The following is a 15,431-nucleotide window of genomic DNA, read 5'->3' as shown; positions in this document are numbered from 1 at the left end:
GTCTATTACAGTACTTAAGGTAATGACACACAGCTGTACTGTGCTTCTGCCAACACCTCGTCCAACAACCAGAGTTCCAGATGTGAAGACACCTCCCAGCTGTCCAAGTGCCAGCACTTTTACTGCTGAATGCTGTTCTGCACAAACATTTAGACTAGAAAGCACAACTTTCAAATTTTAACAGGTCTTTTTTTTTTTCAGAAATAAGAGGTTCACTGAAAGAATATTTTTTTTAACAAGATGGTTAATTTTGGACAGTTTTGCTTTATTTCTGAGATATCAGTTGTAGTCAGTTCACTCAGGAATCTGTAATAATATGGAGACACTGAAGAATCAGGACAATGCAGAAACAGCTGCCTGTTTATGTGAATCTGGTACTAGCATTTAATCATTTTACACTTTAAAAATCTACTATCTTTGTTTTCTGGGTAGCTTGCTATTTTGTTAATAGCATAAATATAGAATCATAGAATCATAACAAGTGAGAAAAGCTTTTTGAATTTCCTGTACCCACCCTAGAGAAAAGCAAGGACATTTTTATTAGACTAGACTGTGCTGCTATGCAACACCACTAGCATGCAGAAGGTGTAAATGAAGACAGACATGAACTGTGTATGAGATAACTTATTTTATTTATTCAATTCTCAACTTAATTTTGATGCTAAAAATTGGTCAAAGGCACTTCAAAGAAGGTATTTAAGAAACAAATCCATATGGTGACCATTCCAGACAAATCACCAACTTTTATCTGCCATTAGGAACACAAGTATCTATAATTGCAAAGTGAAACATTCACAGGTTTTAAGTGGAGCATACTGTCCAGCAGCAATATTTAATTCTTTTAGACTATTAACAACATTTGTGGAGTATTTTAAATACAATATGGTAAAACAAAGCAAATTACACTTTTGGAGTTCCACAGATTTCTTGACAGAAAAGGACAAAGACTGCCTTTCCCAGTGGTCCTGTATTGAGGGGTCTATTTTTATCTGTGCGTGCACTATCAGCATCAGTAACAGGTACAGCAGAGAAATAACCCACACTTTTCTGTCATACAAAGACAAAACACCCTGCTCAGATAACAAAGCATTTATAAGAGGTCTATCAGCTACTCAAACACTGACATTTATACTTCTGCAAGCGTGACAGATCAAATGGTAACAGCCGAAGAAAAAGTGATTTTTAATATACACCCCCACCAAAGCAAAGCAAAGACAGTGCCCTTAAAGGCAAAAGTACTGTGAAAAGAGCTTCCACAAAATGAGATGGTATAATCACCAGAGTGTAATCTCTTAAATAACACAGACTGCAAAAATTAATTGGGAGTAAAAGAAGATTAAAATTGGTCTTTTTCTGCAAACAAAGATTAATACTCTCCTCTGCAAACAAACACTAATACTCCCCTCTGATTAAGACTAGTGATCAGAAAGTAACTTCTTGCCATTGTCAATCTTTCCTGAAGTGAAATCATATTAACCACTTTCTTAAGTAAAATCACATTTAACCACTAAGTTAAAATGTTACTCTGTCACACATGGGGACACTCCCACATCCACTGCCTAGTAATTTCAAGAAAATAGTTCAAAAATTTTAGATGAGTAATTTAAATCACTATGGTGCCAAGGAAAGCTTTTAGGTTTTAGAAAATCAAGAAACCTCTTTCAGAAACCAAACCACAGAGAAATAATCTGCATGGCCTAAGTAAGCCCATGTTGCTGTGCCTCAGGAAGTCTCTCCATCTGAAATACAGTCTCCTTGGGCTGCAAAAATTCTCAAACTCGGTAAATACTTTCTCAAAGCACAAAGACCTGAGAGTGAAATAGCAGACTACTAATATTAGTGTAATACTGTGCATGAAAATTATACTGTTCACATTCCAACCTTGTCCACTGAGGCTTCTGAAGGCAGTGAGATAGAAACCAATTATTTCAGAGGTATCAGCTCATGGTTATGGCAATAAAATTCAACAGAGAACAACAGGTCTCTGTTATAATCACAGAATGTAAAACCTGATACTTTTCTAGCTCGTCTGGAAAGAGAAACAATTCTTTGCAGTGCTATTATAAAGGCAAAAGAAATAGATTCAGAGGCCTATGCACAAGGACACTTTACAACAAAAGCTGACATTTGAAGAAGAGGCTACTTATTTCTCCAGACAGGCCACCCATTTCTCACAAGGCAGCGTGTCCTTAGGCTTACTCCCTTCAGAAAGGGAACTTGCTCCTTTACTTTTCCAGTCTCTCTGTGGTCCTGCACATTTTGTGGAAGGGGGTATTCCCACCCTGCTCTGCTAAACCCACAAGCCTCAGCTGGGCAGCAGATAAGAACTAGAACTGCTGCTGAGAAAAGGCTTCACCCTGAGCTCAGCAGTGGCTGGTTTACCTTGTTATCCCAGCAAACAACCTGTGTGGGGCTCAAATATCCTGCTTCCTCCTGTCTGCCTGAGACATGCTGGATGAAACTGGAAAGCCAGAGACAGGATAGTCAGGGCAGTAAGGAACATGAAGAGGAAATGCTTCACGGGACAGCACAGGGCAAACAAACGACACAAATCTGCAGAAAATATGCAGGATTAGTTCTGCCTGTTGTGGTAGAAAATCTTTAAATCCCCATGGATGAACTGAAGAAGAAAGAAATAAAGGAACTGTACAGTAGCTCAACATATCTTTTACATGGGCTGAATTTACAAAGAGATTAGGTTGGGATCTCAATTTCATTTTGTAACTTCTTTAAGTACTCCTGAATATTTTAACTGCTTGTTTGAACAATGCCATTGGAGTTATCAATTCCATATGGATTTCACAATACAATTGGTTTGTGCTGCATGTGGGATAAACATTTAGCTCACAGAAGGAAGCGCCTTTCAGCATGTTAACATCCACTGTCCTCTGGACAAGCATCCCTCTGACTACAGCAAACTGGTGACTTTTTCCTTGCTTTAACCAATGCAGTTATAATGGTCTAATTAAGTGAATTAACGTAAAATAAAGCTCGTGTCCCTATCAGTACTTGAGAAGCAGTGCTGCTCATAAAGACCAACAGATTTAACCCTGCAGGAACAATTTAACCAATACCTGAAGGATGAACTCGGCCCACATTCAGGCAGAGAAGATGCATGCAGCATTTCAACACCATGAGCTGTTTCAGTAATTACCATCGTGCTGCAGAGCAATGCTCAGAAAGAAAGTAATGACTTTACTGTTGGACAACAGAAAGAACTCCAATCTGTACTAGAACTACCTTTGGGAAAAAAAAAATTCCAGTACTTTATGGTAACATCATCTTCCAGGAACATCCTGAAGGACCAGCAGTAGTAAATAAGGCTGTCTGCTACCACTATGTGCCCTTTTAAAAACAAAGACTGGAGGTAATTAGGTTATGTCCAAATTCATCAATATGATGAAGGTGAAAAATAACAAAAATATGAAGAAACTTCTGTTCAAGTGTGGAATAAAACACAACATGTCACTCTTAATCCCATTCTCCATACTGCTATTCGCTTAATTTGAAAAGGAAAAAACCAGAAAGTTTTATATTAACTCTATGAAACATACATTTGACCTCTGAAAAAAAATCAGTAATTAAAATAACCATTTTGTCCCACACCTAGAAAGTGTTTCCAGTTAAAAGGCAGAGATACTTATGAAGTAGTGGAAAAAGTTAATGCACTTTGAAAGATTCCTGCATTCAGGCCTGCTTACATGAATAACTATGCACTTCAGCTCCAAAAACAGTGAAAAAAAGGATCATTTAACACTTCGTGCTGAAAAGGTAACAAGAAGCAAATACAGAAAAAAAATTTTAAAGTGGAAGAAAAAAATGTTCAGAAAAGTGAAATTAAGTACTTCAACCAAATAAACTGGCTTTGGTGCTGTTTTAAAATAGGACATTTCTCTATCTGAGAATTTTAACCTCTAGTGAAAATTAAAATGGAAACAAACTAATTATAATAGTGGCTGAAACCAAGTTGTTACAATGCAACTTCACTAAGGTACTATTCTTCTGGGTTTATGTGGCAGGTGGGATGAAAGAATAGAAGACAGATTTTTATTTTCAAAAGCATCTACCTTAGGCTGAGAAATGCTAAGACGAATTTTTATATCCATTCAACCAAAAGGACAAGTTAATAAAACTGGAAAAAAAAAAAAAAAAAAAAGCCAGAGGCAAATATGTAAGCAGCTTGCATCACCTCAGCAATTTAAACACAGTAACTGTTTCTGGTTTCTCTCCAGAAGAGTATTCCTCCCCAAAAACTTGATATTGTTTTCCACAACAGAATTTAAAACTTTATAAGTAATTCATAGCAGTGAATTCTGTTTCTCAAACAATTCAGATTAATCTTGTGGCTGAAATTCTGCCACTCTGTTGTTAAGGCAAAGCAGACTGGAGAATCTAATTCCATGTCTCTGCCTTACTTTTAGGGCAAGGTACAGAAAGTGACTTCAAGAGGTTGAGAATACTTCAGAAAGCCATCATGATGTATTTGACTGGGCCGCATCCAATTTCTAATATTAGAACTGACTTAATGGAAAGGAAATAGAGGAGAACAGAAAAAGGAACAGAAATGGGGTACGATCATCTGTGAACCTGTCCACTATGATTTTCATACAAATTCTCCCAAATATTATTGTAGCACAGCAACCTCCAAATTCACAGCTTTAGGGCCCCAAATCTTTGTGGGCAGAGCTGCAAGGTCACACCATCCCAAGCAGTCAGAGCCAGCACCAGGCTCTATTGTACACACGGTGACAGGAAGTGCTGCCAACTTGATTTTTGAAATAAGAATCACCAGGAGTAATTTCAGTCCACAAGCTTCATGCACAAGTTTGAGGAGACTCTTACTCATTGTACTGGCTTCTTTTTGGTTTTTTCAAAGTCCAATTAGCGCTCAGAAGTTTTTTGCTTTAGCTTTTGATCATTCTCCAGTGCTTCATTTTTGCTCTGCTCTTCTGGATTCTTTGATGAATCAGGATTGTACCTATACAAATACCCATATGGACGAAGATGATAAATCAAATATTCCAAATGATACATAGTCACAGAGTCAACATAGTGGAATGAAACTGCTAGATCAGAGCAGCATCCAGGACCCTGAAACACAAAACAAAGCAAAACAATCAGCAAGAATGGCCAAGCATGCCCTGGATTAAAGATCTGGGGAGAATTCAAAGAAATACTTGATTTAATGGTAAGAACTCCACTACTATCAGTCATATGTATACTTCAAAAGTTAATGTTAGGCAAGCAAAATGTACCAGACATATCTGCCAAGGCATCTTTCCAAAATGAAGCTGACAAAGTCTCTTGCTCCTGTGATCAAGCCAGTGAAAAAACTAGCTGCCTTCATTAACGTCAGAGGTTTTCCGCTTTTCCATTTTTAATTTTTGATGCTGGGGTTTAAACAGCACAAAGAAGCAGCAAGCAGGCCTAAATGAGTAACACTGATATATGAAACAATAAATGCCTGTTACTTATGTCAGCATCCAGACAGAATGTGAAAACAAAATGTGTGTGTACCTGCACCTGTTTGTGTTGACATATTATACAGTTTGGCAGTATTGTCAGTATCTAACTTCCTACTGACAAAAACCTGTAACAAGTAATTGCAGAACTTTGTTTTAAATGTCTTGATTTCATTGACATTATTAAGAGCTATAGGATCGTTGTTAACACATTTGTCACAACTTATATTTTATAGCTCAAGTTTGAGAACACTTTCCTGGAGCACAGTTTTGGGGTTTCTTTTCTCAGCAGCTTTGATTGCAGAGTTGCTAATATTTCAAATCCAACTGGAATGAAGATTAAATATTTAAAGACACCAAAGAGAACAATTGCTACGTAACTGTCATTCTTTCAATACTTATGAAGTTTGATCAATATAGTTTGACTTTGTCACCAGATGATGTGTCTCTGTCCAAGCACAGGTAGGACAGGACAGGACCACACGGGCAATTTCCATTCTGAATCAGTTACAGATGGAACTGTCCACAGCTCAGCCACCCAGGCACTGCAGCCTTCGCTAAAGCTGCTGCCTCCTGACACACTTAATACAGTGTCTTACAGCTGGTGTAAGCTACAGAAATGCTTTAGCTGCTGAATACAAGTACAAAAATAGATTGCTGCTTTACAATGAAAAAAATCTACTGAAGAATCAGATTCTTTTTCAGCTTTAATATGTAAAACTTCCAAATCCTGCTTTTGAATTCTTTCACCTAATGCTAATTCACACATCACACACTCACACACATCGTAAGATGCACTTGACAAAATGGATACCAGGCTCCTCAGGACTTACCTCTACAGCAGGATAGTAATTGTAATTCCAGTACCAGAATGTTTTTGGTAGGTATCCTCTGATTAAGTGATGTTCTGGAACGAACGGATGAAAGGTTTCTCTGCCACTTGTATCCCTAGAATCTCCTGCTTCCACATTGATGATCTCCATGCATTTTCCTAGTGCCAGATCTTCAATGGAGGAACTGTGAGTGCATTTGTTCGTTTTAAATGCAGCAACAAATCTCTTCAGAGCTTCTTTGCTCAGAACATATCCTGCTCCTCCACTCATATAGCCCTGTTTCACATAAGGCTTAAACCTTCTCCCGAAGTATATCGGTTGCTCAGGACTGTATTTTGAAAGAAGCCATCTCAAATTGTCCAATATAACATATGTATCATCATCTGCTTTCATAAACCAATCAGCATCATCAAAATAATGGTCATATACGTATTGAAAAGCTTTAATAGTCTTCCAGTACAGTTGATCCCTGCCTTCTTTGGTTTCTAGGCCCACAGCTGGGAAGTCTTTATTTTCCTCAGAGCTCATAAAAAGTACTTTATTACAGCGTTGGGCCCAAGTGGCCTTAACATGCTTGGCTTTCTTTTCTAGATTTTGAGGTCCAGTCATGACCCAACACAGTATTTTCACCTTGTGGTACAGTCCTTCTGCGATATTTTTATCCTCATCTAAAAAAAAGAGGAAAGTCGTAAAACCATATTAGACATGATTGCCGAACAACTAACAGCAACCTCCCCCTCCTCAGATACTCTGTTTCTAGATAGAGAAGACATGCAGACAGAAAAGAGGCTTTTGCTTCCAAATGTACCAGTTAATGAACTCCACACTAGATTCTGGAAGGAAACAAACAAGACTCTCAAAGATTAAAATTCTTAAAGCTATTTCAATTTCACAAGATAAAGGAGAGTGTAAGAGTTATTATCAAAATGAGTGTCTGTTCAGGGAAGTGTGGCTTTAGCAAACCTTGATTTCTACATAAAAGCTGCTCACAGGCAACCTCTTTATGGTCTTGGAAGACTAATGAAAATTTTAAAACAGAGTATTTTTGCCATTCACAATGAATAGAACTTAATTATTACAACACAGAGAGCTAATAAGCTCTTTTATATATATTCATGTTAACTGAAAAAAACCTAATGAATATTTCTAAACCAGCAAAATGTGTTTGAAGAATAAAGCAAATGGTAAACCAGAAATAATTTATCAGATTAAGTAATTTAGGATACTATGAAACTACTATTATTGTTGATAACATGTTTTTATTTGCACCAATCCAGCAGAATAAAGACAGTTATCAGATGTGTGAAACAATGTTTTTCAAAGCATTCATTGCTCTTAAAGAAACACTTCCACTCGATACATACAGAAAGATTTCAGCTCACATACAAGAATATTTCATGGACAGTGAAATCTGCACAATTGGTACTAAAATATTCCTGCTTACACTTTATGCAACTATAGATCAGATTTCTCTGTAACAATGTTCTACAATCATGTGAAACACTCACACACTCATCTTACAACGTTTGGAGTTTAAATATGTCTAAATAACAAGTTATTTACTAACATCTTCAACAAATGCATTGCAGCACAATTTTTCTCATCCAAGCTGTCCCTACTCAAACACTCTCTGTATTTGGGATTTAGAATGAGCTCATTTAATAAAATATATAAAGTGTAAAAGTATTCCTGAAGTATTGGAAGGGTCTACCTTCCCTGGAAAAATAAAAATAACCAGAGTGCAAGAGAATTTCTCTGGCTTTGACTACAAACAGCAATCTGTGCCTGGACTGCTGTGTAATCAGCTTGGCAAATCATGCCCACAGTGACTCCCTTTGCCCCCCTGTTCCAAGTCTGTGTTTTACTAATTGTACCAAAAAGCGATTTTTAAAAAATTGCATTTTGGCTTTATCTTAGAGGCTAGATCAAAAGTTAGAAGTTGTCCAAAATTAGCTTCTTAAGGCTAAAAAGCAATCCAGCCACATCTACAATGCTAGCAAAGATATCTGCTTAGCCAAACTGCCATTTGGTGTCAATAGCTCATCTGAGAAGTTACTGCTCCACAAGTCTGGATGCAGAAGTTGGACAAACAGCTGGACTCTAAGGAAAAAAAAATAAAAAATGTAAACAAAGAAAACCACCATTCAGTAGACCTCAGGAGAAAAAAGTTATTTTGATGTAACCTGAACATGAGGAAACTGAATAAAAATGATTCATATAAATTCTTGGCAGTGAAGAAGCAACGTTTTGCAATGCATGAAAAGAGAGGACATTTACTAACCAGCCAGGTATAACAAAATACCTTTATGCTGTCCAGCATCTGCATTGAAATTCATTTGTCCTTGCAGCTGATTGTTGTCAATATCTGCTGAGTGCTGACCATGTGGATCATTGTGAAGAACATGAGGCTGGATCTTAACCTGTTCTTCTAGTATAATGCTAAACAGAAGATAGCAGACAAAAAATCCTATTGCTGAGCCAAAAGTGAAGGTTAGAAGGTTCATCAAAGACTTAGAAGCGGCCATCTCCTGAAGGTGAGACACTGTCAAAACCAAATGAAAAATACATTAGACTCAACATAGTAACCAAATCTAAAACTATAGGAAGAAATCAAGGACTAAATCTCTGAAAGCAGAGAACTCAGATCTAGCTCAGTTTCAGCTGCCTCAGGCTTGCACAGAAATTTAAGTCCAAGAGCAATGCAAATATCAATATAAGATTGTACATCCATTGATAGTGGCTGTACATAAAAAAACCTATTAATTACATTTCTACAACATTTAAACAAGAATGTATACACTGAAGTGCAATAGCTTTATAAAAATGTAATATACATACACTTTTTATTCTCTTCAGCCTACAAAACTGCACTTTAAAATCTAATACCTGAGTCTATTATGAAGCTAAGAGATGATGATCGATGGCAATCTACAGGTCAAGATACAAAATGGTCACAAGATGTTAAAACTCCAGCCAAAATGTATAATACAGAATGTCACAAGTTGTTACAAAACAAAATGTCACAAGTTCTTAAAACTCCAGCCAAATGTGTAATACAGGAATTCTTAACATATGTCCATCACAGGCAGATTTTGAAGAGTTATAAAAGCAAATCTACTCCCAAAGTAGGGCAGTTGTCCTTACACTTTTAGGAATTACTGAGGATTGACTTTCAGAAAAAGAGAGTAAGGCAACATTTGAATTTTCATATAGAAACACTAATCTTTCAAAGGAAGAGAAGAAGCAAGTAGATCAGCCTTGAAGCCTCTTCTACACTTCAAAAACTTTGTATTCCAGTAATAAAAACACCCCTTCATATCAGCCCCGCCCTTGCTCCTCAAAAACTACAGGACTTCACTGACCATTTTTGTTAAACCAAATCAGCAGCTATGCCTGCATAAAGGGAGTTCTATGCGTCAAAAATGAGTGTGAATTTTAATGTATTAAACACTCGAAAACCAATTTCAAGTTGCTGAAGGCTTTTCATCTTTGGAAAAAGTTATTTTCTAATAACTCATGACTAAACTACAAAAACATTGACTATTAAATATACACTGAATTCAAGCCAGAGCCTTACAAACAAGTCAATGATGTTCCCTCCATTAGGACCATTATTAATGACAGTGAGCAGAACCCAATTTAGCTCATGAGAGAGCTCAAAAAAGAAAATTATGGACTGCACAGAGTGTCAATGAAAACCATCGATCAGAGAAGAGCTGCAGCCACCAAAACAACTCATTTAGCCTGCACCCCCTCCTCTCACTGCCTGGGCACATATTGGAAACAGCCTGTCCCCAGGCAAGCTGCATCAATCACTGTGCAGCAACACACACTCCAAACTCCAGCTTTCTGTCTGCTCTTCTGCTCTCCTGAACACATGTGTGCATCTTGTTAGGCTGGCACTTTCAGAAATCCATCAGATTTACTGTACACATGCAGATCAAGAACATTTGAGAGTGAAGCAGCTCTTACATGTGGTAATGCTTTTCTTTCCACACTGCTAGAAAAAGGAAATAAAACTGAAAACGCACCTCAAAGCACAAAATAAAAATCAAGAAATATACAGGGCATATGTATATAAAAAATATTACAGCTGTGGTTGATAAGGAGCTGTAGGTATTTAATATGAACAACCACATTATGCAATTTTTTAATTGCACAAATTAAATCTTCCCTAAATTCAGTACTACATCTTGGTGGAGATAAATGATTGCCTTTAGACATCATGTCACAAAGCAAAAAACTTACTGTCTAATCATTTGTGACCCAGACCTTAAAAAAATTCCTTGGCTGACAGCTTTATTTCCAATGTCTTGTACACCACTAAATTGAGAAGAAAACATGAATATTTTTATCAGGTTCCAAAAAAAAAAAAAAAAAAGCCCACGCACACAACCAGCCTATGACAATGCAAAGGATCTTCTGTAATAAGGTTATTTTTTTTTGTTTTTGCTTTCCCCATCTCTCCCCACAAAGTCCCCTCAAAATTTGCAATATACACAGGGAGATGGCCAAAATAAAACAATGCCTTCTTTTGGTACATTCAAAGTGGGGAAATATACAAACCCATGCATGCCCACAGGGTACCTACACCACCTTCTAGAAGAAAAGGTTTCCACTGTTCTACTTTCCAATATTAGGTGTTTCTCTGCCATACAATTTCAGTTATCTACTCCAACAGCTGTTAAAATTACTCTTGCTAGGAAAGAAAAAAAATGAAAAGAACTTGAAAATAATTGCTGCTCATTTAAGTATGAAATTATGTACAACTGAATTCTATAGAAAAAAAATTAAATGTGCTGGAAATGCTGAAAAATGGAAAAAGTGCACCCATCACACTGGAAATCAGAAGCTGATTTGGCAGTACTTCACACACAAAGAGGATTTCTTGGGACAGGTAGTAGCTGTATTTCATATTTGATACAAAATGCCTCTAATTACAGTTTTCAACCTAAAATAATCTGCTTATCATTCTATCAATTTTATAACAAAAGAATAGGTCACTATAAACATGTGTGGGTGTATATCCACATGTCTATAAACTCCAATGGTAAACAGGAGAGAAATTTTTCATTTTTTATGAAAATTTGATATTTCACATAAATTGAGTCTTTAACTTGAAGCAAAAATAACACTACAGCATCACACTAGAAGAACCAGAAAATGCCTAAAAGGAAGGTCAGCTGTCAGATGATAAACATCCCCACTCCTTGCTGATATTCTCTTCTACACACGGATTTATTCTGGGGAAGACAAGCAAAACAATAAAGGCCAGGCTGGATGAGGCTTTGAGGCACCTGAGCTAATGAGAGGTGTCCCTGCTCATGGCAGGGGCTTGATTTTAAAAGGAGCTGGATGATTTTTAAAGGTTCATTCTTCCTTCCAACTCAAACCATTTTGTGTTGCTACAAGTCTATGACATTTAGAGAAGGAAATGTCTATTTTTACTTCTTGAGTTAAAAAACACACTATGTTAAAAAACACCTACAACAAAAGGCTAGGTTTGATTTTAATTTATGTTCCACTGCTCTATCATGGAAGCTTAAATAAATACAGATATTTAGATATTCATGTAGGTAGCCCTATTCACATCAATCAAAACAACAAATACTTTCAAATTCTATCACAATGTAAGAGTCATTGAAGATTCGGTTCTAAATTTAGGTTTCCTGAGTCAACAATTTCTACATCTCCAAGCTTACAGAAAAACTATTTTTCCTGTGTTAGGGGCTGCTGAACCTGGCAGCCCACTGACAACAAGGCTGCTGCAACTCCACGTGCCCAGATCCAGCCAGGCTGAGGATGTATTCCCAGAGCTGTGCATGCAAAGATGCAAATACACATGGCTGACCACAGAGATCAGCACAGATAAAAACAAGTGTTCATGCAGACACAACCATGGCCTGGCCTTATGCTGCTCCTCCCCACAGCTGTCCAGGACAAGGGCCTGCTACTGGGGAATATACACACACACACAACATGGTCTCTACACACGCTCTGTACCTGGTCTCAGACCCTCAACCTATTCAGCAGCCAAGCCTGAATCCTCAGACCCCCAGAGCCCTGCTCCTTGTCAAACTGATGACCCTCTGATCTCACAGGTACCTGTGCCACGCTTACAGCTGCCTCAAAGCCTGGCTCCCAAGCCTCTTAATCCTGCTCACTGGCTAGCCCTGTGTGATACTCACGAGCAAGCACCTGCTGGCATCCTGGCCAAGGCTGTGCCCACACACTCTGCTCTCCCTGTTACGGGCACTGCAGGCACACGAGCCCCTGCGGCTCACAGCTCCTGGGCATTTAGGGCCTCACTCACTGCAGTCCCTCCACTGCTGGCACAGAGATCCCTACAACTTACTGTGCATCTCCAGCATCACTTAGAGCTCAGTATGCACACGAGAATAGGGCACGGAATCCTCTTGCCCAGCAGAACAGCTAGAAAGGCACCTTAATGAGAAAAGAGGACACACACTGTGGCAATCTGGCCTAGGACACAGTCAAACAGACTGACCAGGCCCTTTTATTTCCCCATACTTGTTCCTCCTGAAACCTCCTTCCTTTAGTCCCTCCCAGGAGCACCCCATAATTTTGTGCAGTCACAAGATGCTTTTCTCTTGCATCCCATGTGACCCATATTTTCTAGGCAGTTAACCCCCGATCTTGTGAGCTGTTCCAGACAGCCCTCCTGGGGACTGCTCTTGCTGCACATCACACCTGGGCAAGGGGGCTGGTGGCTCCCCAGTGACAGAGCCCGGGGCTGACTCCTCTGATGACACTGTGCCTCTGTGCATCCTGCTGCTGAGCCTTTGAACATGTTCATCTAAATTACTGCTCTCACCCTGCTGTTCCAATAAGGGCTTTGGGTCACTTCCACAAGCCAATGGAAATTTAAGGGAAAACCATGCAATATGAGTACATAGCAAGAGCTTGGCCCCACCACCAAAAGAAAACAACCCAACCACTTTTAAAATTAATACTTTTACACAAACTCAGATGAACGTGGACCATGTACAGAAACACATTAAACAAAATACCAAACAAGCGGAAATACCCCAACCCCAAAACAACATAACAATGAAAAATCCCCCAAAAACCTCCATAACCATAATATCTAGGATATTGAAATTTATAGAATGCAGAACATAAGTCTAATTTTAAACATGTTTACCGCACTACCATTCCATAATCACTTTAAGATTCGATTAAGTTAAGCCCACATACAGGACTGATTCTTTCTTGTATCCTTTACTTAGGAATCGAGGGGGAAGCTCTGAGGCCCCATGATGAAACAACGTAAATGCCCTTTGAGAGCTGCATGATCAGCAATGAAATTGATATCTACCACCACGTCCTTACCAGTCAAGCAACACATCAGAATAATTCGACCAAAACGTAGGAAAAAACGTAGCTAGCTGTACAAACACACCTTCTGCTCCTGAAGTCACATTTATTGCTAGTTGCTCTGTATATTCGTATGCTTCTGAAATGCAGCTAAACGCACAAGTTGTGCATTCGCTAACGTTGTCTGCATCTAGGATTTCCGTGAGCCTCTGCAGTTTCCTATCGACTAAGCACAGATCGTATCCTTTCACTTCAAATATCCAATGTTATGAGCATTCCTTTCAAATTAATTCCTGTTTGTTCTACCAGAAAATACAAACCATCAAAGTAAGCTACTTCGGCATAGGAGGCCAACAACCACAATGAAACGAGACGTGTAACAATCCACAGTACCGGGGAGCTGGAAGGAAGGTTTGGCTCCTCCTTCCTCATTCCAAAAGCTGACGCCGTCCTTCGGCAACAAGTGCCCGCGGCCGAAGCCCGGCTCCCAGCCCTCAGCCAGCGCTGCCCTCCCTCCGAGCGTCCGCCCAGGAAGTCCCCGCGGCGGGGGCGGGCGCGGCGGCTCCCCGGGCACCGTGCTGCCTCCGCTGGGCTCCGGGGGACTCGCGCTGTTCCAGGGATGCCCCTGCTTTGGCGCCTCTCCTTCCCAGGCGCGCAGCCGGGCACCTGCCGTCCCTTCTCGCCGCCGGGGAGACCCGCAGCGCCCCGGTCCCGCGGGCGGGACGCTGCCCCGCGGCCTGACCCCGACCCCGCCGCCGCCTGCCGGGCCCCGGCCCGGTCCCCCCTCACCTCTCGGGCCGCCGCGCGGGGCCCCGGAGCGCGCTCAGCCGCGCGACAGCGCGCGGGCACCGGCTGTCCGCGCGCAGGGCAGGCCCCGGCCCGGGCCCCCGCCGGCCCCGCCGCCCCGCGCCGCCGGCCCCATCGCGCGCCCGCCCCGCGCCATACCGCGCGCCGCCCCGGGGCGGGCCGGGGAGCGGCAGGGACACTACCCGCTGCCCGCTGATTGGCCGGCGGGCGGCCCGGGGGCGGGGCCTCCCGGTACGCGCGGCTTTAACCCCGTTCCCGCCGCGGTCGCCGCGTGGCACCGCGCCTCCGGCCGTCGCGGTCCCTTTCACGGGAACGGGAACCCACCCCTTCCTCCTCGGGAGCCCGGCCACGCCGCCGGGCCCGGCCGCGAGTAGCGCCCGCGCCTCCCGGCTGCGGCGGTGGGCGAGGGCGGGCGCCCCAGGCCGAAGCCGCAGTGCGAGAGCGGCGGCCGGCCTGTCCGCCCCGCGTGATGGCTCGGCCCAGACTTCGAGGGGTGCGGGGAAGAAATGTCACGGCGGGAAGGGGAGGGCGCGGGAGCGACTGAGGAGCGCCGAGCGGCAGCTCCCCGGAGCTCCCGGCAGTCGGTGAGCGGCGCGGCGCTCCGGCGGTGCCTCCGCGGGCACGGCCGGCGGGAAATGCCCCGGGCAGCGCTGCCCCCCCGCCCCTCCGCCGCGTTACCTCGCTCTCGCCCGCCTGGTCCCGCCTGGCAGCGGCAGTGCCGGGCGCTCAGGCCGGGCTGCGGAGCTCCGCCGCGCTCCAGCCCCTCATCTCCCTCACTTCAGCCGCTCTGGAGCCGCTGCTCTTCCAAAATACCATTAGGCAGCTGCAAGGATGTTGCTAGGATACCGAGCCTTCTGCAATCGCTTCTTATCTCCCTGTGCTAACGCTGCCTACCTTTCCAACAGCTCTTGACGTTTTTCTGTCGGCGATTTTCTTAGGCAAAAACCATATTAAATAAGAGGCAATTTAGATTTGGAAGGTGTTTTTCATT

At 41.6% G+C, this 15,431-nt stretch overlaps 1 protein-coding gene across 4 annotated transcripts; it reads right to left on the bottom strand.

Annotated features, from left to right (window-relative positions):
• Nucleotides 1-613: 613 nt before the first annotated feature.
• C1GALT1 (core 1 synthase, glycoprotein-N-acetylgalactosamine 3-beta-galactosyltransferase 1) lies at nt 614-15,198 on the bottom strand. 4 transcript variants are annotated; one of them, XM_036406585.2, is made up of 4 exons: nt 15,119-15,198; nt 8,598-8,837; nt 6,296-6,963; nt 614-5,091 (listed from the first exon to the last, which is right to left on the bottom strand). In XM_036406585.2, the coding sequence occupies exons 2-4, from the start codon at nt 8,818-8,820 to the stop codon at nt 4,882-4,884; spliced, it is 1,101 nt and encodes a 366-aa protein (XP_036262478.1). In that variant the 5' UTR covers nt 8,821-8,837; nt 15,119-15,198; the 3' UTR covers nt 614-4,881. The 4 variants fall into 4 exon arrangements, with proteins under 4 accessions (XP_036262478.1, XP_036262479.1, XP_036262480.1 ...); XM_036406586.2 differs by lacking the exon at nt 15,119-15,198 and adding an exon at nt 14,423-14,497; XM_036406587.2 differs by lacking the exon at nt 15,119-15,198 and adding an exon at nt 14,027-14,145.
• Between the last annotated feature and the right edge of the window lie 233 nt (nt 15,199-15,431).

Source organism: Molothrus ater, chromosome 1, assembly GCF_012460135.2.
Source record: "Molothrus ater isolate BHLD 08-10-18 breed brown headed cowbird chromosome 1, BPBGC_Mater_1.1, whole genome shotgun sequence".
NCBI classification, from domain to species: Eukaryota; Metazoa; Chordata; class Aves; order Passeriformes; family Icteridae; genus Molothrus; species Molothrus ater.
Note: the sequence above shows the minus strand (reverse complement) of the source record. Positions and strands in the feature narration are given on the sequence as shown.